The sequence below is a fragment of the Accipiter gentilis genome, chromosome 1 (genome assembly GCF_929443795.1).
Source record: "Accipiter gentilis chromosome 1, bAccGen1.1, whole genome shotgun sequence".
NCBI classification, from domain to species: Eukaryota; Metazoa; Chordata; class Aves; order Accipitriformes; family Accipitridae; genus Astur; species Astur gentilis.
This window is the reverse complement of record NC_064880.1, coordinates 12,507,162-12,532,069: the sequence shown is the minus strand read 5'-3', so window position 1 is coordinate 12,532,069 and position 24,908 is coordinate 12,507,162. Positions and strand designations below refer to the sequence as shown.

General features: G+C 47.4%; 1 protein-coding gene across 1 annotated transcript in view; it reads left to right on the top strand.

The window, feature by feature from the left end:
• The first annotated feature begins 8,237 nt into the window (after positions 1-8,237).
• TWIST2 (twist family bHLH transcription factor 2) overlaps positions 8,238-24,908 on the top strand; it is a 37,715-nt gene continuing 21,044 nt past the window's right edge. The window contains exon 1 of the mRNA XM_049812688.1: positions 8,238-8,990. Within this exon, the coding sequence (XP_049668645.1) occupies positions 8,471-8,953 (483 nt within the window). The 5' untranslated portion in view covers positions 8,238-8,470 and the 3' untranslated portion in view covers positions 8,954-8,990. The remainder of the gene's footprint in view (positions 8,991-24,908) is intronic.

Here is a 24,908-nt window from a genome sequence, read left to right as displayed (position 1 = left end):
TCACTTGTCTGTTGATATCCAAGGGATCCTCACCAGGTCCCACCCTCCTGCTAAGACACTAAACCACTGAAGACATTAAACAGCACCATCAGCCTTCAAAGAGCATGAGCCACAGCTCTCCTGAGGCTATGCCTTAGTCCCATACTCTTCAAACAAAAAGCAATAAGCAGGCTGGAATGCCGTATTTTTGCCCTGCTGCTGCGGGAACATCTGTAATGTCTAAAGGCCCACAGAGAGCACAGAGAAGCACTGTTGGGAAAGAACTTAATAAAAAGTTAAAAAGTTGTTTAAAAAGATGGATAAGAAAGGAAGAGTGGCTATGATTTTTGAGCAGTGTTTCCAAGAAAGGGAAAACAAATTATAGGTATTTGGTTTTTTCCATCAAGGTATGGCAGAACAGCTGCTATTTGGCCATAACTAGCTCCATAGCCTTTGAGGCAGAAGGTGTACCTCCCTGTTTTAAGTAGATGAATATTAGGAGAAGTTTTGCCCAATTGCTTGAGTTGGCCCAACAGTGACAATGACCCAAGCAGTAGGCCTCTCCCTTTCTGGTACAGGAAACCAAGGTCCCAACCCTAAGATCCCACTACCAAGCTGATAGGGAGTGGGAACACTTCAAAAGCAGGACTTTTAACTGCTGGGAACCATGATGAATGACCTGTCATTCAGCAGTGACCCATCCAGCCCACCAACAAGTGCTGCTAACCAGCTGTCCAGTCTCCCTTAACCAGAAGACATATGCAACATGTTATATGGCTTCAACTATGGCTTAAATCCTTTAAGAAATGATTGGAGAATTATAGTGCTGTGGGATGAGAAATGAGGACAGATGTTGTCCATTTTTATCTGGGCAAAGGAGGGCTTCAGTGTTTGCAAACTATGAGTAGCTCAGGTATCAGACAAAGCCAAGGTAAAGTTCAGAGCTGGCCAAAGAGTCTACAAATGGTTTCTTTTAAGTGACCCCATCCACTTCTCCTTGAAAATTCAGTTTTTCTCACTTCAGAAATCTTAACAAGTTTCCCCTTGTTTTGCCCTGGCATTCAGAATTGTGATTTTTCCAAATCCTGACAATTCCAAAAACCCCAGTGGGCTCCAGCACAGACGTTTCTGGGGCTGTTCTGGAGCCACCAGCAGACGCAGCCAGCCCCTGGGAGGGGTTTGCCTTCTCCGAGCAGAGCTATCTTATAGTTATCTGTATCCTAGTTTATTGTTTTAGCTTCCCCTCTATTCAGCATATGAACCGCAAAATTCTGTACCTTGGTGGTTAAATTCTAGATGTATCCTCAACAGTTAAAACTTAGTTGGTGAAGGTTCAAGGCAATGAATCCCTCGTCTCTGTGTGCTTATCTGTTGAGCGATACACCCAGGCAAACAAAGCTGCTTCTGGATCTGCCTTTGCACGCATCATGCAATTTTTCAGGTGACGTCTATGCAGATAGGAGGCATTTCTCAATCCCTTCTGGCCAGCAGTAAGGAGACATGTCACCAGTGCCATGCGTCCCCCTGACATAGCATTCAAAGTGGTTTGAGTGTAGATGGGGAAAGCTGATTTGTAACATGCTTTGAGAAAGATTCTTATGTGGACCCATGGGGAAACCCATTTATTTCAATGGCAGTATAATTACACCAACACTTTGCTTTCCACTACCCTCTTGCTATCTTTTCACCTCACAATGCAATTAACTACAAGGCTGATTTACCTCTGTCCTGGTTAATCCTCAAAAATACTGAAATGCAGGAATACAAGCAACAGTACTTTGGACTTTTCCTTGGTGGGCTCTCCAGCCATGTGAATTCACAGTAACTATGGGTTTCAAGATGTGTAAAAAGAGTAATTGAACCACAGGCTATTGTGCTCACCACTACAGTCAGTGGTTGGATCCAAAACAGGAGATAGACAAGGGAGCACGGTGTTTGCAAAGGCAACCTGTGCCCAGCAGAAACAGTTTTCACCCTGGGATCCTGCTGACCCTTTCAGAGGGGGCTGTGGAAGGTGGCTAAGACAACTGAGTTACAAGCCTTACATCTGCTTTATGGGATCAGTGCCTTCCTTATGCTGTTCCTGGGGCTTTGCAGATTAAAGATGACGGCAAGGCACTGGCCTGAGGCCATCGACTTCTGCAGACCTGTTTTGTAATTGACAGGGAGAGGATCCACCATGGGGACACAGAAAGGACAGTCCCTCTCTCCATGGCCTGAGCAAGGAGATATGGTCAGTCTCCCTACACTAGTGTCAGCCTGGCCAAATCCTTCCTAGATCATAGTCTGCACTTGCATTGCTAAAGTCAGCCAAAGATTCATCTCAGGAGCAAGCCCTGGCACCTCATCTTCTGGAGACGGAGAAGCTGTCAAGCAATGCTCAAAATTGAAAGTCAAACTTGATGTTGTTTTGCATATATCTGCCTTGAAGTGGGTGTTGCAGTCCAAAAAATTGAACAGAAGCCTGACCCTTCCCATGAGTGCCCAAATGCTGTTGGAACAGCCAGGCTGCTTTTGGATTCTCCTTGACGTTGGTTGGAAGTCCTTCCTTCCCAGTTTAATGAGGCTGGAGATGGGGGAGGAAATGGCAAGGAGAACAAAATATTTCACATGCTTTGATTTTTCAGTTCATGAAACAATATTTTCTTCTTTTCTAGCCCAGGTTTTAAGCTACAGTTACTACTGCTGCAGCTGCAATTAATATTTCACCTTTCAAAAAGAGGAAAAAAAAAATCTGTCTTCCCTATGGATTCCCAGGGAGGCATTCCACTCCAATCTGCAATTAGTGGTGGCCTCGGGTAAATGATCTAAAATAGAAATGTTATTTTTGGAATCATGATAGCTACTACTTTTTACTCCCCCAAATGCCAGTTCTTCTTTTTGCTTTGCACTATCATTAAAAACAGAATCCACAATTGCGATGCCACTGCCTTTTGGTTTCTTCCTACAGCAGGACACACGCTATCTTTCCAATGCTACCGACTTGAGAAATTACATGGATTTCTAATCTTGCCAGCAATCATTGATCAGACCTGAAATACTGCACCCAGCGTTTGAGGCAGAACTGTGTCTGGTCTATATTACCCTTGTTCTACTGACAACAGAGCTTGGACAACCAGGAGATGTGAATTGGTCCTCCAACAGTTTAATGCTCAAGATCCCAATCCAAAACCTGTTGAAGTCACTAAAGATCTTACTTCTTATTTCAGAGGGGGTTCAGATCAGAAGTTCAGGACTGCATTTAGCATATACATAAATTTAAACACCTGCTTATGTCCTACAGAAGTTAGCAGGACTCAGATGCACCTCTCTTCTCCAAGACATGCTCCAGTGCTTTGCAGAATCAAGGCCTCGGCTAGAAAAGCTGTGAATTACAGTGCATTTTAACAATCTGAGTCACCATAGGTTTTTTGGAAAGTTATGATTTGCATTTATCATTATTACACTGTAGACAGCTTCTCCTGACATTATACACAGCAAATAAAGCAAGCTCTGGAAAGATGTCCCTTGCAATTCACACCTTGCTTGGTCAAAGCTTGGATGAAGCTGCCTCCTTCATAAAGGATATGGACAAAGGGCCTGTGAGGCTTTCTCAGGAGAAAGAGATGTCCACTGGGAAGATCTCTAAGTCCTTCCCTTCTCTCTTTTCTGTCATTCTCCTGTAAAGTCTTCCCTAAAAAGGTCTATTTCCAGCCTCCTCAAGCACAAAACCGAGGAAGCCAGATGGAGCCATCAAACCAAGGATAGAGCTACCACCTTGCTCCCCACAGGGCAGGCATCAGCACACCCAGCTGCCCCAGCAATGCCTTTGCAAATCAAAAGCACGCCTTGACCTTAAATGCATTTATGGGTAGGATTAGTGAGCAATAGGACTCGCTGTCCCTGGGTCAGCCTCTCTTTCGCTTGTGTCTGCTGCTCTGAGGGTTTATAACTGAGGAAGCAGAAAGGAAGAGCGGGCACATCAGCTGGTAACAGTTCAGAAACAGATGTACATTCCTGCACAAAACTCCGACATTAGCGTATCCAATTACTTTTAAACCATGCTCTGCTCCAACAGTCTTATCCCTAAAGCCTCGCTCTCCTTACCTCCTGCCTCTTATCTGCGCAGCTCACTCACCGCTCCTTTGCTTTGATTATAAACTTGCCACTGCAGGGTGAATGCTTTGGGAAACATCTGCCTGCCACGTCTGGCCACTGCCGCGGAGCAAGACGGAGAATAAGGAAACAAAGCCCACAAAGCAGAAGTGCGAGGAGAAACACAACTGCCTTTGCAAAGACGGCATGTGGAATATGCACGCACCAGATCACATTTAGTGGTTGCTGCACAAGCACTAAGGAATTATCCCCTAAATCACACCAAAGGTGAGGGGAAAAAATATTATGAGCTTAATTAGACCTGGCTACAGTAGAGGCCATTCAACACTGGATGTAATTTGCAACAGGTACATTTCTGAAAGGAGAAATGATGCTTTTCTCTACAGCAGTAGGTAGTGAGGAGGACAAAGGCAGTAAGCACAACAGCATCTTTCTTCTTCAGTTTGCTCCAAAAATTTGCATCCCTGGCAGCTCCCCCAACAGAGGGGAGCTGGAAGAGCAGTCTGAGTGCGCTGAAATGCTATCGGCTTTACTGCCAGGGCACCCAACCTTTCCCCGCTTCCTACTGCGGGCAGAGGGAAGGGTGGCAGGAGGCAGAAATCCAAATGCTCTCTTTTGCAGCACAGAGGGGCTGAAGGGTGATTTGCTGGCCAAGCCCTGCCAGGGGGACAACTGGACCACAGGCTTCCTACGGAGAGTAAGCACTGTCCCCAAAGCCCAGCCTGTGTTCATTGTTTCGCTCTAACAAGAAATTTTAGGAGCCTGGTAATGGCAGTGGAACAGCAGCAGCATCGTAGTGCATGTCGCATTTAAACAGGGCATTAAACTATCACTAAAACTCTTTTTCATATCGCAGTTTTTATCTCATAACCTCTTTCCCACCCTGCTGTGGTAGCAGGAAGGATGCATTCACCCCATCCTTCTTTGCCAGCGATACCTTCGTACCACATGCCTCCCCCACAAACCTCTCAAAACTCCTTGTTCCTTCAGGAGAGCCAGATCACATTTCACCTGGGTCTGTGCACGCGTGGACCATGCCTTTGGTCTGCTCCAGGGGAAGATATCTGCAGTATTGTCAACACCGTTCTTAGCTCTGGCACTAAGTACTGCTAGGGGACTCGGCAGCAATAGAGTACACACATACACAGCAGCTCTGGAGCGATGCTCTTTGGAGCCGTGCTTATAGACTTCATAATTATGACACAGCCAAGTTTCACCATAAATTTCCCCTAATGAAGCCTGCCTGATAGTAAAAAGCTTTGCACATTTAGAGGCAACGCACAGCAACAGTCCCCTTAGGGAGAAATCCTGCCTCGCTTTGTCATGCGAACACTCCTTCGGGCTCATTCGCAGAAGCCAGGCAGGGGGCTGGGGCTGTTCATTTATTTATTTAATATAGCCATGGCATGCAGAGGAGCGAGGGGTTGCTCTGCTGCCGGAGCCCACTCCTGCTTTGCACTGCACAGCCCAGAAAGGCATGGATGAGAGCATGAGAAGCAGCAGTCACTTGGCTGGACTAGGACTGAGCCACACGACCACGTACTTTTGCCACTGTGGCTACAGCATGATGCCCAGGAGTTTCTTGTCTCCCTCCGCACTTGTGTGGGATAGCCCTGGTGCTTATCACAGAGGCAAAACGCCTGTGCCAGCTGAGAATTGGGTATTTTGAGATACATCCACACAGTCCGCCCCCAAAATCCCTGTCCCCAACCCCTGGAAGGACCAAGTCCCTCCCCATGGATACACCTCACTCCCCAGGAAATCAAGTCCTGCCTTTGGTGGTCATGGCAGGGCAAAAGGAAGATGCAGAATAAGTATTAGCACGCGTGTCGGCAGGGCAGGGGGAGAAGAGAGGCAGCAACAAGCAGCTCCACTCACTTTTGCAAGCTCAGGTCTGCTCCCCTTGCTCCTGGTGCTCTCGAACACAGACCAAAATGCAGCCCTACTCCCTCCCTGAGCAGCCTTTTGCAGGCACCTATAGCACCTCTGGGCAGTGCACTCCAGCACCGCAGTCCAACTGCCCTCCCATGCTCCACACATCCCTGCAAATCCACAGCGGCTTACCACCATAAATGCAGTGCAAGCACGGACAAGCCAGCGCTGTTAGCAGGGAACCTGTTTGCTGGGAGAACTGTGCTCTTTGCAGCTGGAAAGTGGAGGTGCCCCTCCAGTCTCCAGCGATGGCTTCTCTTAATACTTGGAAATGATCCCACGCACTAAGAAGAGGAAACTTCTAAGTACCTCAAGTACAAACCAATTACCCCTCACGAGGGGTCTTTGGCACTCTGAGCCGCAGTTTCACATCGGCACCACTATCGAGAGCAGTTTATTTCACTTACGGGACAGGCAAGGGTCTGCTACTCAGGTTTCCCCAGTATAAATGTCATTGCCCCAGCTCAGCCAAGGATGGTATCTGCCTTCAGGTCCATGGGGGATGGTAGGCACCATCCAGCCCCCTGTACTCACGGACCTCCAGGTTGCAGATGCAGAGCAGTTGCCAACCCTCGACCCCAGCTGCCAGCCCTGAGCCCTTCTGGAACCCTGGCTTTGGGGTGTGAGCGGCAGAGGCACCCGTCCTGTCTGACTTGCCGGGGTCTCTAAATTGGATTAAAAATCTATTTGCAGAACTGCCTCGCTTTCCGACTTCTGTGCTGCACCTGAAAACCTTTCCTTTTGAAAGCAAACACAGGCTCTCCCCAGGGGCTGCCTGGGGAAGTCTTTCCACTATAAACATTACCTACCAGTAGTGGAGTCAGCCCCAGGCAAGCCAAAATTCCTTCTCCTACCAAGGAGCACTTTCCAATCAAACCAGACATTATTTTTTCCATTAATGAGTGTTGATACCTACTGGAAAACTTTGTAAAGAAATCTACTCCAAACTAATTCTTCTGATACAACATCTACATTTTACGAGTTCCTTTTGTCTTATTTATTTTTATTATTATTGTTTTATTTTATTTTCCTGCTCTGTATTGAAAACGTGATCTTTGCTGCTCAGGAATGTGTCTGTTCCTGCAATTTGGGCTGTAACTGAAATCAGAGGTCCAAATCTGATTTTGCTCTGCCTTAGCTCCACGGAAGCAAGCCGAGTTTTCCCACATTTTCCCTGGTGTGATGGAGAGGAAAAATAGATCCGTCATCTTCTGTTTGATACATCAGAAACCCTGCAGCTGCTACCACAATTTTTATGTGCTGGGATACCACGATTTCATCAGCAGGATATTCTGGAGAAAAAGACGTCCTCCTACCTACCTCAGCTCTTGCTTCCACAAAAAGTACTATTATAGTATTTTATGGGGTGTAGGGGGAGAAAAAGTGGGGAGAAAAATGACAGGCAGATGGGCTGCATGGCCAGCATTGCCTCTCCTGGGTACTCTCCATGTGGTTTTCTACAAACTATTAGCTGCTTTCCAGTTGACCCATATTTTGGACTCCACTGGGTTAGTCCAGGAGGGTCTTTCCATGCCCCTTACAAGTAGGGGGCTTGAAGGGGCTTCCCCTGGCTGCCCCCAAACCTCCACCCTTCCCACAGCTCAGTGTGCCCCATGGAACTTCTGCTACCCCGAGGTCACCCCATGGGACCAGGAGGCAGGTCCCCCCCCCCATCTCCGCAGGGCAGGGGGTTTGGGGAGCAGTGTGCTGCAAGGGGCAGCTTGCAAAGGGGCAACAGGGGGTTTGCAAGACCCTCAGCACCCAGGGGTGCAAAATAGGGCACCGTTTTGCAAAAATGGGGCACCTTCTTGGACATGCAAGGGCTCACACACCCTGCAGCCCAACTGGGGAAAGGTACCGCTGCGGGCTGGCTCTGGAGCTGGGAGTGGGACCCTCAGCAGCATGGGCTGGGAGGCAGCCTGCAAACGCTCAGCAAGCAGACCAGCACCCCAAAAAACCCTGGCGGGGGGGGGTTACCCCAGAGAGGTGCTGCAAATTCAGCATCTATGGGGGTGGCGGTGGCAGGGGGTGGTCGTCAGCTATCTTTTATTTGAGGTGCATTCCCAAGATTTTAGTTAAGTGTAACATAAAACTGTGAAAGTTTAGCAGGGGAAAAGCTTTCCTCCCACTGACCTGGCCGGCCAATCAGAAGGGAGCCCCGCACCTCCCTCACTTCTGACAACTATTTAGCAACTGAGCTCAGCTAAAGTTTCCAAAAAGTTAGAATAACTTCCTCTCTCCAAGACCTCAATTTTTTGCACAACCCTGCTCCTTGAAATAAGAGCCCTTCAAGCAACCTGGAAAACGTTTGGTCAGCAAAAAAAAAAAAAAAAAAAAAAAAAAAGCCCTCCTGTTTTTCCAAAGGATCTGTCTCAGGAATTTAAAGCACATTTAAGACACACACACACTCACATAACATAAGGAGGGGGGGAAAGTCTCTTCCCCTCCCCTTCTTGCAGAAAGCATGGAAGAAAGCTCCAGTTCTCCTGTTTCCCCTGTGGATAGCTTGGGGACCAGTGAAGAGGAGCTGGAAAGGCAGCCAAAGAGATTTGGCAGGAAGAGAAGATACAGTAAGAAGTCCAGCGAAGATGGCAGCCCCAACCCAGGGAAGAGGGGGAAAAAGTCCAGTCCCAGCTCCCAATCTTATGAAGAACTGCAGAGCCAGAGGATCCTGGCCAATGTCAGAGAGAGGCAGAGGACTCAATCGCTCAATGAAGCTTTTGCCGCCTTGAGGAAAATCATCCCCACTTTGCCCTCTGACAAACTCAGTAAAATCCAGACCCTCAAGCTGGCAGCACGGTATATAGACTTCCTCTACCAGGTGCTACAGAGCGACGAGATGGACAGTAAGATGACGAGCTGCAGTTACGTGGCTCACGAGAGGCTGAGTTATGCCTTCTCCGTATGGAGGATGGAGGGAGCGTGGTCCATGTCGGCCTCCCACTAGCCACCGCCTGGGCCAGGCGAGCCCAGCTGCTGAAGGGGTAGGTACCAATTTCTCTTCTCCTGGATGATGCTCTGTCTACATCTGGCTGCAGGATGGGGTGCCCACAGCTCCCTCCACCCACCCGGCTTTGCCACGGGGCTCGGTCCTGCCCAGGGAGAGGTGGCACGGCTTGGTGGGACACAGGGATGCTGCTGGGTGAGGGGCTTGGGGCCACAGACTCGGAGGTGAGATGGGCAGTGTAGATGTGTCTGGCCCCCTCCCGCTCCCCCACGCCCGCAAAAATTAGAAAAAAAAGAGACTTCCAGGCAGGCAAGAATGAGATATGCCCCATTTAAAAAAAAAAAAAAAAATCAACGTTTCTGCTCTGCGGGGATGGGGGAGCTGAGAGGGGACCAGCATTGAGAGCTGGCTGATGAGGGATGGGGGGAAAGCATTGCTGCATGAGATTTGCCAGAAAGCGCTGCTTCAGGGAAGGGTTTTAAGAGAGGAAAAGGCGATCAGTACAACAGGCTGACAGGGGGATCCAAAACAGCTGCTGCCCCGCTCCACGGGTGGCTGCGCCCAAAAAACCCGGTGCCGAGCCATCGGCTCCCGGGGCGGCCGCATCCGCTCCTGGCTGGGGGGACACCAGGGGTTCCACAGGACCTGAGTGGGATTCAGCGACGAGTTCGCCCCAGGTTGCATTTCTCTTAAAAGAAACGAGCAGCAGATGTCGGCTGCAACCCTGGGCTGTGCCCCTTCCCCCTCACACAATAAAAAGCAAACAAAGATAGAAGAAACTTTGCCAAATTTTCGTATGTGTTCGGTTTCCCTTCCCCAAAGTGCCGGTAAAGCAAAGGCTGCTGTTAGATGTAGTTTCTTATTTACTTTCATCACTAAACCCTTCCTCATCGTTTTCCATTAGCAGAAAACTACTTCCTCTTAAGTTGCCTTTGTAATATTAATGGAGGGAGGAATAAACAGTAAGAAAGGAGAAAAAAAAAGGGGGGGCCCTTAGTAACACCCTCATCTCAAGCTAATTAAGCAGAGCAGCTCTGTGTTGTGTCAGCCAGAGTTTGCATACGGCCGGTCGCTCTCTGAGGCTCAGTACATAAAGCAGAGCGCGCGAACCCATTTTGCCAAGCAAACACTCAAAAGGGAAATTTGCTCCCCCCGTAACATCGCGCATGATGTAAAATGAAATAATTTCATCATGTGGAGAATCAGCTCCTTAAAGACAAAAAGAAAGTTTATCCCAGCCCATTGGCCAGTCTTTTTTAAAGACGCAAATCCATCTTTGTTTTAGCAGTAATAAACGGCCTGTTCATAAAAACCCTTGATGCAACTGCAGTACCTTGTTTGAAAAAGCCAAGTGTTCAACCAGGACTTACTACTGGTGTAAAATGCAGACTTAAAACCATTTTAGAAACCACTTCAAGTAAATGTTTCATTTCCATCCTGAAATGGTTTTTGTTTTGGTGCTGCAATTAAGGTTTCCACACACTCTTCCAGGGAGACCCCAAAATATTACGCTGTTAAAAAAATTGCTTACTCTATCCATTGCACAAACTGTCTGTTGTTTAGGTTTGTTTAAATAGGTAACACTGCTGTTGTGGGTTTTATTGCTATTGCTGGTGTTACTATTTTTTGCCTGATGTGCCCCAATTTCAACTGCAAAAAGCTGAAGTTGAGTTGCTTTTTAAAAGGATAAACCCCCCATTTATAAGAGCGCCTTTTCCTATGCTAATCTGTCTAAAAAAGCTGCAGCAAATAGATTTAAAAGAAAAAAAAAAAAAACACAAAACAAACCAAAACCCACACACGCAAAACCCCAGGCTTCTTGTCAAAAACAGATGTAAAATGTCCCGAACACGTATTTCTTCAGCAGTTTAGATTGGCTGAATAGTAAAGTGCTGGGATGGAACAATGCATTTATTCTGTTGTTTCCCAAATGATGTGCTGCCATTAGTCAATGATGTTTTTAAAACTGTTATCTAATTTACAACCATCCCTCTCTATCACACAGTACTTTAGCAGCAAAACCCGCTTTTTTTAACCCTATTTAAAAGTCACTGTCAGTTGAATTATTATTAGCATTGCTCTGACGAGGCAGATTGTGCACGTAGATGTTCAGATTGTGCCTACCCAAAAGAAATTGCAAGCAACATTTCGGACTGCATGAAAAACCATGACGTAGAGCCAAACCCCAACGCGTTTTCAGTTTGCTGCGGAGTGAATCGGTATTTGGCGTCTTTGCCGTAACGCGACTTCCAGCCTGGTGGTTAGAGGTGGCTCTTTGCTCTGTCTTTGCATGCCTTATAGAGGAAGGTCACCTTTCCCTGAGGCCCTGGACTTTCCCCCCTTGCCTCTTCTTTCTGTGCCTGTGTGTGCATGTACACGCGTGCGGTTGAACTGTTGAAAACGTTGTTGACAAATGGCCTGGTGTGGTGCGGTGTCAAATTCTATCGTTTATGGCGACAAAAATTATGTCTGCCAGCAAAAAAAAAACCCAAAAACAAACGCGACAAGATCCTCGAGAAACCTTCTAAAATGGGCAAACTTAGCTGGATGGCGTGACATGGACTTCTGCATGGGTCTGTCCCCACCAGAGTTTTTATGCATAACGGGAGCAGCCTGTGCAGTCTTGGTGGCAAAAAAACCCCCAAACCTTAAGAAATAGCTATCTGAATTTGGGACCAGCTCCTGCCTTTCCTAGGGAGTAGCAAGCACTGCAAATGTTGTGTGAGCACAAAGGGGTGAGTGCCGTTCAGGCTGGATCGCTGTGGCCGTCATCCCTTTTCCCTGAGTTTTGGGGACAGATAGGTGAGGAAAGATTTTCTCCTTGGAGGAACAGTCATTCCCTTTTAGCTGCATAAAAATCAGAGGAGCTTTCTGATTAGAAAATCAGAGCCTTGGGAACTGGTAAAATGCCACCTGGCCTTTGTGAACACCAGCAGGTCACTGCTGCTCGCTCCTTTGGCCGTGAGAGGTTTTCCTGTTCTGTTCCACATAATTACAGATAACTTACTCCGGTAGTTTCAAGAGAAACAGGCACAGCTTTGAGCTTCAATTAGCGCAATAGGATGTTTCAACAGACATGAGAAGCAAAGCCCTCCTCCCCCAAATCTCCCCATCCACATTCCCAGCACCTGTGCCCCTTCCCTTGGAGCCACCTTTCTCTTTTTCCTTCAGAATATTGAAGATGCTCTAAACTGCAAAAAAAATCCAGGAGAAAAGAATATGTTTCCTGCTATTCCATTTAGTAGGAAAAATCCTGTCCAACCAGGATGTCAGGAGCATCAGCAAGGTGTAAAGGACAATGTAGCCCTAACCCTCGTGCCAGTAAGACCAGTGTCCCAGCAACCCCCTTCTTCCCACTCGCTGCAGCAGGGCTTGGGATGAGCCCTTTGCCTCCCGTGGGCTGGCACTGGCACTAATACCACCTTTCCCATCTTTTTTGTGCTGGGCAAGCCGCATGCAATGTGTGTGTGTGATACGCAGCCCTCTTACTATTGCCCCTTCAGACTTCCAGGGCTGTTTCCAGTATAAAATGCTAGCATCCTATTTCATTTTGTCCTTAAAGAAGCAAACAGATGTTATCTCTGCTGGCCCTGGGAACAACCTAATTCTATAGTACATGAGAGCAGTACAGTCAACTGGGGGTGTTGTGACACTAGAACTAAGCCCTTTTTGTTCCCAAAGCCCTATTTTTCTATACGCATCCTTAGAAAAATGTAAATACGTTTCCTTGACAGGAAGGATTGTAAAGTTTGGTATTTACATTAATAGGCTTGTAGCGGGAGGGGGTTCATCTTAGTACATTTAAAAGCCCAGCAAAATGCATTTTGGATCTTCTGTTTATGTTCCTGTCTTTTCTTGGGAAAGAATAAATCTGTTACACAGCAGACACCAAGTACATTGCAGTCAGCCAGAAAACGCTCAGGCTCAGAGACCTTTTACAAAGAGAGGGTGCAAGGAAAACGCTCCGGAGAAGGAGACATGCAAAAGACAAATCTGCCATGGGCTAGATGCATATAAACTAATTACTGATCATAAAGAGTTAGAGACATGCATGGTGGAGGGAAAATGTTGGATCAAAACTGAAGGACTGCTTAGAAGAGCAGCAAAAGCATGTTATTACTTAATCCACTGGAGCCAGGGCTGCGGTAAAAGTCCTGTCGGGAGGGATGTGCATTGAAGGGTCATTAAGGGAACAGTCAAGGCATACATTTCAGCTAAGCAGACCTAATTTGCCTCCAAATTAGTCATCCTCACACCGGTCATCTGTACAGAGTAGCTGTAATTTTAAAAGCATATGAGGCATTCTCATTAAAACAAAGGGGAAGATTGCAATGCTTCTCCTTTGCAACCTCCCTTCATGTTCCTTCCTTCAGTGCTTTTTGGGGCATATTTCATAGAGTTATAGGTAGCGGTGATAAATTAGCCTTGGAAATCACAGCAGCCTCTTACAGAGCCAGGACAGATCCTGTAACCACCACTGAAATCTCTTTTGGGGACATTTCTTGTCACTCTTTCCCACTAGCAATATAATTATTTTTATAGCTGTAGCTCTGAGAATCATTTCCATGTGGTTCAGCATGACTTTGAAATCTCCAAGCCTGAAATCTCCAGAATTTATGTCTTGCTGTAGAACCATAGGAATAGTTTGATGAGGCCATGAACATGTAAAGGAATGCCACCACAACCCCAAGCACAAAGCGAGCTCGACACGTAATCAGGGAATTACAGATGCTGGTCGGGGAAAGCACACATTTTGGGTAGCTTCCTCCCCCATCCCCAGGCTTTGCAGAAGATTAGGAAGGGGGGGGGGGGGGGAAGTTGATTAAAATCAAGTGCTGTGCCATGAAAAATGCACTGGGCCAGATCATCAGCTGGCTCCAAGCGACCTTGCTGCTCCTTGCTAGCTGACAATCCCATCGGACATCTCAGTGGGTTGCTCTAAGCGACTTGGAAAGTGCTATACACCTTCGATTATGATTTACTTCTTAGGCAAATTTGAAAGTGAGGAAAAACAAGAAGTCCTCCAGCTGGATACTAGCAGCCTCGTGCTAATTAATTATTAGTTCTCAAGAATTAAAACTGTAGAAATATTTGCCAGGGGAAAAGAAGAAAAAAAAAAAAGACTCTAGGCACCGCAGCATTTAATTAGATTTGTAGTTGTAGAAGATGACCACTCAGCAACAACAACTAATCATACACAAGTAAATTATTTCAGCCAGCCAATAAATCAAAGCAAGGCAGCCCTTACCCTCATACCAATCTCTTTAACCACTTCCACACCAGACCTGGCCAACGGCAGCTGGTCCAGCGAGCCCATGCCAGGGCACACCAAATGTGCCATCGGGGCCAGCTTTTGCAATACCCTTGTCCTTCTCCCAGCAAGGGGAGCCAGTTAAGCAGCAAAGAGGTTCTTGTCCACCAAGCACCCCCTCAGCTGGGCTCTTTGTAGTTGCTCTTTGTTGTAGGCTGTGCTCAACCTCCCTGGCACTGCTGGCGCTTATATTTTCTCTGTGTGCATGTGGACAGGCATGCAAGATGGGGATTGGGGTTCTGGTAGCTCTTTGGGATGTGCCTCTCCTCCTGCATTAAAGCAGGGCTTTCTTTGAGTGGGTTGACTGGTAAAACAGAGGATCTCCCTTTGAACTTTTTCCACGATCTGTCACCTTTAGAGGCTGAGGCTTTTGGCATTTAGCAGTAAGGAGGGTTTTCCATTGGGAAGCGGGGGGGAAGAAAAAAATCATCCTTTCTCCTCAAAAAATGAGGCATGACATCACAGGAAGCAACATCAGGAACCTGGAGACAGGAGGACCTTGGTGGAGGAGGGTGCAAATGGGACAGGGAGGCTTTCTTTACCACTCATAAAAATGTTAAATAAGCAACAAAAACTGTTGAGCCCCATCGCTAGCAGAGGGTTTCAAAGAGGCCATTAGATCCCTGATATCTCTGGACTGCCCTCCCCAGGGTCTGAGCCTTTTGGGTGCAAAGGGCGTTTTGATCTAATCCTCTGAACTTGAACCCAGGAAAGGCAGCCCAGACGCTTTCCCAAACCAGCAACCAGTGGGTGTTTGTCAGTGCGCAGGCTTTCATCCTGCCCGCACTGGGCTCTCCCCAGAAAGGGAGCAGCGGGGCACCTCCAGACCTCCCCCAGGGGCTTCATTTGCGAGCTTTCACAAGATTTGGGATTTTTTTTTTTTTTTTTTTTTTTTTTTTTGGCTTTTGTATTTCAGCCAGGGATGGGAGTTAGGCAGACCCAGTCTCACTCAGCTTGCGGCAGCAATCAGACATCAAAAAGAAAATAACCCTTGTGCCCTGAACTGTATGGTGAGCTAGAAGTGAGCTATTGTACCTCCTCTTCCCCCCATCTTCTCCTCTCCATCTTTTAACCTTTAAGCTTGGAAAACAAAAAGTGGGGGGGAAGACAGATGTCTACTGGTTCAGCTTGATATATATTTACTGGAAGAGGTCCAGTAAGCCTGTACTAGCTTTAATTGAATTCCTAATAAGATAGTTTTGCCTTGTTAACTGCCACCCGCAAGAAGCAACTTTATCCACTTCCTTAAGAGATATTAGACCTGCCAAATGCATGCTTTAAAATGTATGAATTAGGTTTCGGATTAATTTAGCCACCAAAAATCCTCATGCAACAATTTATGTGATTAAGCCTTCAGTTTAAGCTGTTCAGGCCTCCTTTAAAAATAATATGATTGTGCTTAAATGTAAATAAACCTAACTGCTCAGCTAACGGTGGGGGAATCATGGCTGTACTAAGGCTCCCGCCCCCCCCCAAAAAAAGGCAAAAAACAAAAAAACAAAAGCCAGCTGATCCAGCTTGGAAAAATTCAGTAGGGTGGGATGGAGCCAGGGAGAAGCTTTCATGCAGAAAGCAGCATTTTCCATGGCTGGGGGATTCCCCGGCACATCCACATCCAGTGTCCCCAACACCAAGCTCCTTAATGAAATTAATCTGCCAGAGGGATCTTGCACAGCCACAAGCATGCATATTTAAGACTGACCCTTATGGCATGTTTCACATGCACCATGGTGAAAACTCGCTGTGTAATATGGCTCATTAGAAGAAATTCCTGGCTGGGAGGGGAAGCTCAGAAAAAACATGGGGATGTTAGAAAAAACAGCAACAAAAAATAAGGGCAGACTCAGGAAAAAGGCAAACAGGCCTACGCTTCCCAACATACAGTTTGCCATTGGTAATAGGGCTGTTTATCTTCAGTTAAGAACAAGAAAGGACTTTAATCCCTCTGCAGAAAGCACGCCTGGGGAGCACTGTGGCACCCCGATAGCCCTGTGTCATCACCCCACAGATGCTGTCGGGAGCATGCTCACCCCACAGCACAAAAAACCCACCCTGAATGTGCTCAGGACAGAGAAGCAATGAAACGGCATTTTAATTGTTGAAAGCAAAGCGATGAAATACAGAGGACCAGCAATGAAACGCTGTTGCTGGCCCTCTGCATTTCACCACTTTCCTTTCGACATCTGAACAGCCCCATCCCACTGCGCCTGCCATGCGCCTCTGCCAAGGACGAAATATCTATAATAGCACTTATATAAGTGCTGCCCTTTTAAGAAAAAGTTATAAGCTCCTCCCTGGGTGTTCAGAGCAAAGACCCTGGGGGAAAGTGATGCTGCAGGCTGAGCTGCACACACGGCATGATGCAGGAGAAGCCCCAGCATCCATGGGTGCTTGGCGATGCCACCCACCCCAAGCGCAGGGGCAGAGTGGGATGTCGTCCTCCTCAGGAGCATATTGTTGGATATGAGCAATACCCCCTCATATCAGCATCACTACAGGCACAGTAGGGCTCCCAGGAGAAAAGTATCTGGGGCACAATCAAACTGTTAATCAAAGGAGTATAGGATGGGGAAAATAGCTTTTTCGTGTGTCAAAACTGAGCAACTGCCTCCTCATCCATCTTGAATGCTTCCCACCGGGATGCCCAGCACCACCTCCATGCCACATACACACTAAGTTGCACCCCACAGGCTCCTTTTGCCAACTCTTGTGAGCTTAAGTCTTCCACCCCCCCCCCCCCCCCCGCCGCCCCGAAATGCACAGGCAAGCTTGCCCAGCGGGCTGTGGCACACGAGGCATCAGCGGGTGCCATGGTGTGGGGTGGGTGGCAGGAATTAAGCCCATGCCAGAGCATCTGCACAGAACCAGGGAGTTTTCAGCTATGGCAGTGCCTCTGGGAGTATCAGGGAATTACCACCACAGAAACTTCCCAGGAAGATACCGGGGCATAAAACTACATGATAAAAGCAGGCCAGATGAGATAGTATTGTCTTAAGAAAAAAAAAAAAAAATCTATGCAGACAACATATTAATGTGTATTTTCATACATTAGATGAGATGGCTATTCTGCATCTGTTAAAAAAAAATTATTTTGCCTGATAAGCTCAGGAAATTTCTAATATCACCTAGTCCTTTTTCCTGCCCCTAATCGCAAGCATGATGCTTCAGGCACGACCCTGCAATCTCTTCATTCAAAGCTCTCTTCCAGCTCAGTGGGGTTTTATGCACAGAACAACCAGATATTTTGCGAGAAGTTTTTCATCCTTTGCCATGAGAAGGGCTGTTTCATAGATTCCTGTTATTACCAGCATTAAATAATCTTTCTTTTATACCGTATGGGTCTGAAATGTTTGCTGTTGCAGGGGAACTGGAGCGCGGCTGAGTATCTGCTTTCTCACCACCTTCTCCGTAGAGACATGGTGAGCTTGCACTTGGGTTTTGATGCAGAGAGGTGGTTCAGAGTACTGGGTTTTGAACCATTCAAGCCACAGTTTGTGCCTCAAGAGCAAGGGAGATCAGAGAATCCCTTTCTAGCAATAGCCTCAGAAATTTTAAAGCTGCACAACCTACTGATCAATACATCTTGCAATAACTTAATGTGCGCAAAGGAGTAACTCACCACTGGTTTATGCATTCATGCCAGGGAAATTAGTAGTGGAGAGCACCACAAAAAGATCCTGTCACCCCAAAAATATAATTACAGGTACCTCCAAGCCAATGCCACATGCCCAGAGGGCTGGGGATACAGGGTAGCATTTTCAGCCATTAATTCAGAGCTCAAAACACGTCGATTTTCAATAGGACTGAGTTAATTTGAAAATTTTACTTGTAAGCACTGTTATTTTGTAAATCAGGCAATACTTTCATTCTTGGTGGGTGGCAAAAGGTACATATTTTAAAGTGGTTAAGGAGCCAAAGGGAAAAAGAAGTGGCTTTGAAAATTGTAGCTATTTCTTAGCTGTGAATTATGTCAGAATGAAAGAGAAATATCTGGCTTAAAAAGCAACAGTCTGCAAATATATTTCCATTTTTTGATACTGGTTTACTGTTCTCAAACATATCATTATTGGTTCATTTTCTGCTGCAGTTAGAAAGGTTTTTATAAGTACCACATAATGCCTGAGCAGGTATGAGTAGAAGTCCCGAGTATGTTTTAGATCTGCCCACTCACCCCTGCTCCTACAGAAAATAAACCTCCTGTTTATAGAACGTTCGGCGCTGTTTCCTAATGCCATAATTTCACCAGCTGTGCAAATCGGTTGCAATGTATTTTTGTTCCCCAGTGCCATTCTTTCTTAATCTTTCATTTAAATGCTACTACACAAGTTCTCACACACCTCTAGCAACATCTGCATTATTTTAAAATACAAGACCTCTTTCTAGATAGGCAATCCATAGGGTTCCCCCCCTTGAATTACTCATCCACCGCACTGATCTGTCTGCCCTGCAGCTCTTCATTTCAGTCACATCCTTAAAATTGCACGTACGGCCAAAATACTTCAAACAAGGGGCTTTTTGGTTGTTTCTGCCATGCCACACCACACTAGCAGACCCAGCCTGACAAAGAAGCTTGGAGAACCCCAGGGAAGCAATTCCATGCAAACTTTCCCGTTGTATGTGAACATGCAATTTGGCTGTGCGAGCTGCTGCACCCTGTGCTGCGCAACTCCAGTACGAGCCCGTCTTAACATTGCATCTTAAAGAGGTCTCGCAAACTGCATCCTCCCCATGCAAAGGGTGTTTGCCTGTGTCGTTGGCACAGCTGACTTGTCCCTCGGGGCTGGCAGGAGCCCCTGGTGCAGACAAGCTATAGGGACCACACAGAATTCCCGCAGCAGTGAAGGCTGCATGCATGGGGCAAGCTCCTGGGGATGGGGTGGCGTCGATCATGTCCTGGAGCTGAGCACAGTCTTTTTTCATGGGACAAGGCCATTATAGCCCAAATATGCTTTGGGAGGCAAGGGCCAACACAGCCACAGTGGATGCAACGAGGGAGAGGAAGACAGGAAAGCTTCCTGGACCCCTTGCAGGGAGCCCAGGCCAGGACTCAATGCCTAAAGCTTTGTAGGGAATTTGGTTGCTGGGACTATTTGGGACACTGGAGAGTTTTGAATTGTTGCATTGTGCTTCGTAGGTGCAAACACAGCTGATGAGGTGCCTGCAGCTCCACAGCCATGGCACAATCAGGGAGGTGACTCAGGAAAATTGTTGGCCCAGCGGTGCAACACACAGCAAGGCTTTTGCCCCAGGCAAGCTCACCAGTTCCAGCTGGTTCACTTCTTGCAGGTGTGCACGTGAGCTGGCCATGGCATGGGGACGTCCACACCGGGAAAGACAAACCAGCCCTGAACACAGATCCAGCCCAAGCACTCAGCCCTTTGCAGGCACTGCTGGGACCCCAGCCATTAACCCTGGTCACCCCCCAGCCCCAGCATTTCACAGCAGGACAGGACCCCTCGAATTTGGGCTCTCCGCCTCCCTGGCTGCCAACATCCCATCATCACATAGGGATGGCTTTACCCCAGCAGGTCCAGGAGGCATCAGATGGGGCTGAAAGGCAGATGAGGCTGTTCCTTCCATTTTCATTTTCTTAGGAAACTAAGAAATAAAAAAAAAAAAAAAACACCAGCATTTGGCAGCAAGCAGAGGGTGGGACTCCTTGCCAAGGCCTGGACAGCTGTACCTTCTTCACTAGCAAGTTGTTCGATCAGCAAGGGCTGTGCTGAAAGCCAAGAGGAGTTACCATAGCTGCCACATTGCATTTTGCTGATCCTCCCTCTGGGAGACACCTTAAAGAAACAAACCCACCCTAACAGCTACGCCAGCACTCACACTCTGCCGTTCATCAGAGGAAAACTATGGGTGACCTCTCAGGGTTTGCGTTTTGTGTTGTGGTTTCTCCCCCCCCCCCCCCCTTTCCCCAGTCTCCAGTGTTTCTGATCGGAGATGAGGGGACAGGGAAGGAGGAGAGTAGTTTATACAAAGTTGTTTTTTCTGTTTTCTGCAGCTTTGCTTGCGTACAAAAAAGCCGCCTGCCCCTCCCATTCATGGCCCCGTCAGCACTCCCATGGCTGGACCTCCCCCAACAGCTTGAAATAACCCAGGAAATTGTGCAAAACCCCCCGTGGGTCCGATCCTGCCCAGCTGGAGGCACGCACAGCTCTGCAGCCAGGACCGGCCCACGAGAGCCTGTGTCCTTGCATTGCAAATCTTCAAGCTTTTGCCTGGTGGGGTCTTAAAAAATAGCAGGAGGGAAGGGTGACATCAGTAGGAGGGAGGGAGATGTGATGAGCATGGAGGAGCTTTGAGGGGCACTGATGGGCTGCGCCTGGCTCACAGGAGATACCTGCTGGGAGCATTCCTGTGAGTCCCAGGCAATGGCTGGGGGAAACCTCCGCTCCCCTCTCAGCAGAGTGGGTAACAAAATGAAAGGCTCTCAGATTTCTTTTTCAACAGAAAATTATTCTTACTTTTCTTTTGGAGAAAAGCAAGAGACCTCTTTCCAGGTGTTATCCCTGCTCTATCTGCCCCCTACATGACAACCAAGCACTCCCCAGGCTTCAAGATCTATTTTTAAGCTCCTCAGTGAAACAACCTTCTGACCTCCAAAGCCTTCTTTCACATAGCCTGCCACATGTATTCCTATTTCCATCACAAAGTTCATTTTCCTTGAAAACATCTCCAAAAGATACTTCCAAAGAACTGTGATTGCTCCAAAGCCATACTGAGGTACCCAGTCCCCAAACTGTTGCACAAATATCCTGATGATGCACATACATATTTAGCAGCCCCATAATTAGCAGGTTCAGAGAGACCTGCTTGATGAAAAAGGTGGAAGGTCACAGGAGCATAGCACAGCTTGCTCCTTTGGCTCTTGCTGACTCAGCATCTTCGGGCACTAGAGGGCAGGATACACTATACTAAAGAGTAAGGTGGGTTTGAGGTTGCATCCAAGGGGCACATCTCATGTATGTCTAACAGGAAGCACACAGCATATCTGGGAGCAGCCAGGAGCTGCCTCACTGCACAAACCAAGGAGGACCCACATTTTGCACCGAGCACATCCCACAACAGTGATCATGGGAACAATAGTCTCCCAGGTTCTTTAGAGTCAGAACACCAAATGGCATCAGAGGCACTTCCACCACATTACAGACGCAGCTGCCTGCTGCTTTGCCACCCACACAATTCAAGGTGAAACGTTTTGCCTTGCAAGGGGCATGCAGTATTCACTGACATTGATGATGAGCAGTATTCACTGACACTGTGCAGCAGCTTCTGATCAAAAGCGTTTGGCAGATCCATGCAGCAGGCACAGACAAGCTAAGCTGCAAGTGCTGTAGCTCAGATTCTTGGAAATAACCTTTTTCTTTCACATCAAGCAGCTGATGCTCAGACAGTTGTCAACATACTCTTTCTATATAGAATAACTGTGGGTTTTTTAAAAAAGAATCTCATTACTTTCTCTGGTGTGTTTTTCTATGTATATGATTAAAGCTGTACTGTCCTCATCTTAATAGGAGAATTTAGATTAGCTCCAAACAAAACAAGTACAGGTTTACTCCATTCCTTTATCAATAGCCACTTCAATAAACAACCAAAATTTTAAAAGATTACTCCAAGCCAGTCATGCAGTGCAGTCCTTTCATTAGTGAAAACCTCATAGAATTGGTAGGCTTCAAGAACAAAGTAATTTGTGGTCTAAACACAGGAAAAAACTTCTCCCAAGCCTTCCAGGCCTTCTTGCAGGGAGGCCCTAATCCTGCAACCATGGCATGCCACCCTGCAGCGTGGTGGATGCAAATACCCTGTATGTGACTGTAGAAAATCTTGTGGGCTGACAGCCAGGAGCAGCAGGTTGCACCCTGAATAAGCAATTTTTTTTTTTTTTACATCACAACTTGTAACACACAATAGCAACTAAATCGATGAGGTTGTGCCAGCGTGACAAACCCCTGCCAGGATGCAGCCCATTTCTACCAGCACCTCGGCAAACATGGTGCAGGCATGGGATATGATGAGCATCACGGCCAGCTGCTGGTACCCACGGGTCTACCAGAAAGCATCTACCCTTGCCTGAGGAACTGAACTCCTTTAAAATGTAAAGGTTGGGGTGGCACGCTAACAATCTGAGCCCCACTAAGGTGCTGTACCCACAGGGCTAGACCCAGCTGTGCCCCAGCAGAGCCAGTTTGCCTAGCAGCCCCTGCTCAAAATCTGCATTTTATGATGAGATACCTGAAAGCAGCACAGGAGAGCTTTCAGAACCATAATCAAGATACTAGGTTAGGAACATGAGAGGGACAAACCCCAAAATATGGCCATTTCATAAACTTCTTAGAAGAGAATCAACAAGAGCTGCTGAACAGAAGCGTGGGGTTTTGGTTGCAGTTTGGGAGTGGAGATGTCCCACCCTTGCTTTGCTGCAGGAAAAAGGGGGGAGGATCTATAACCATACACTTGGCTGCTGGGAAACAGGGTGTTTTGCAGGACAGCAAAGTGGGAGCCTCTGCAGAGAAGATGGTTGTTGATGGAGCCCTCACACTTGCTCCCATCTGCTCTGTTCATCTCCAGCCCATGTCACACTGCTGCTTTTGGTGGGGAATGTGCACACCTGTACCCCAAGTGCTATGGGGTGTTGGGGCTGGCTCTACTCTGGCCAGCTAGCCAAGGTCCCTTGTTAGGGCAGTTTATACCAGAGCCTCAGGTCTAATTGTAAGGACAGCAGCTCTTTTGTTATCCCATGCCATTATCCCTGCAAAGGGGTCAGCAGGCTTTGCTCTCCTTGCACTCATAGCCCACTCTAGGGACACGCATCTCCACTGTGCCCTAAATGAAGGGGCCAGGCTGAATCTACTCCTCATTCAGACCCAACTTGCCCATGCACTTTTGGCTGATGGATGGTGCCTCAGTTTTCCCTCTGAAAAGCGAATGCTAATACTTTACTTCTGAGTGTCTGCTGCCTGCCCACCTTGTAACCTCCACACGAGACAGGACCTTCCTACAAAAAGTGCCTGTAAAGACATGCAACCAGACTGGGTTTTCTCTGCCCAGCCCTGTGCCTCCCAGCCAGTGCATCCTCCTTGCTGGTTGTCCCCTCACAGTGCAGAACATCCTCCTGGTACCCTGTATTTTTAGGTGCTTTTCACATCCCAGAGGGATCCGACTGCTGCCAAATAGAAACTGGCTTTGCACCGGGGCCAGGCTGAGCAGCCTATCTACAGCAATTTATTTGCATTTCACAGCTTCTTATTTCAGCGATCTAAATTGCAGATGTGCGCTTCAGATTTGGAGAGAGACAAAAAGGAAGGAAAAAGGTTAAGCAGCTCTGTGAGTCACTCCATTACACGACCTACTGTTGATTTAGAAACCTACCTCAGCAGTAAATAAAGTTCTCCAAACTGTTTAACCTTTTGTATTCTGGCCAACAAAACAAATGAGAACAAAACAACCCTCCAGAGTCAGAAAAGCAACAAGTCTGGAAAACCCTGCAGTGGAGTTAGTACCAAGAAAAAAAGTGACCCAAAACAAGTGACCTAAAGATGGGGAAGGGGGGGAAGAAAAAGCAGCAGACATGAAAGGCAAAGAGGCAGGCACACGCATTAGCGGAGCAGATAACGAAGAGAGCAGACTGTGCTGCTCTCCGGGAACTGCTCCAGGCAGCACAATGTGGCAAAGGCGAGCAACAACTTTCCAAACAAGTGGCAGGAGGCTGCACAGCCGTGGCACAGGGAAAAAAGAAAATACAGCCCAAAGCCTGCTCCTGCCAAAGCCAGTAGTAAGACTCTGGTTCAACAGGCACCAGCACCCACTTTGTGCAGGAGAGTGGTTGGCACCCAGACACTCCTTGGAGTTGCACAGGCTCAACATGTCCATTATAATCCCAAATTATTTATCCACAGGTGGTTTGGTTGCTGCTTTTTGGGGCTAGAAGCACCAGGCTGAAGGCACAGGACATCTCAGCTGTGTAACTCAGGAAGAGCTCAGTGCATAGTTGCAAACAGACATAGCGTACAGGTAGACCAGAGCATAGACGGGAGAATTAGCTTTACCGCAGGCAGACAAGCCTTTCTAAGCAGGCAGAGTATGCATGCAATGTTGAGGAAGCTCTGCAGAGGGCTGGCACTGAAGACACTGAGCAGTCTGTGCATGGAGGTGTCCTTATCTCAGCTTTGGAAACCCCTGCGAATTTTTGAAGGCAGCTGAACCATACAAGCCCCCAAGATCTTGTTGAATCATTTTTGCCTTCAACGCGCAGGGTGTAGCGGCGGAAGGAGAGCTTTCTCTGGGATTTGAGGCACTGAGTGGGAGTTGAGAGAAAGGCCAGCATCTGCTGATCTCAGGGCACCACCAGGAGAATACTGCACAAGGATCTTGAGGAGTTCACTTGGGCCAGAGCCATCCCAAGGTCTCCAGTTAAAGTAGAATTGCTAAAAAGCCATGCAAAGTGACCAGGGGAGCCAAGGGGGCTTTAGAGTCCCAACAGTTGCAATGATTAAAAGGAAAACTGATGAGCAAGCATTTACAGCGTAAATCAGACTTTCCTTAAATATTTAGGCATGCTTTAAATCAGCAGTGCTGTGGTCCACAAACCATCAGAGATTTTGCAGAGATGGGGATGCATTTAAAATAAAAAGTCACCAT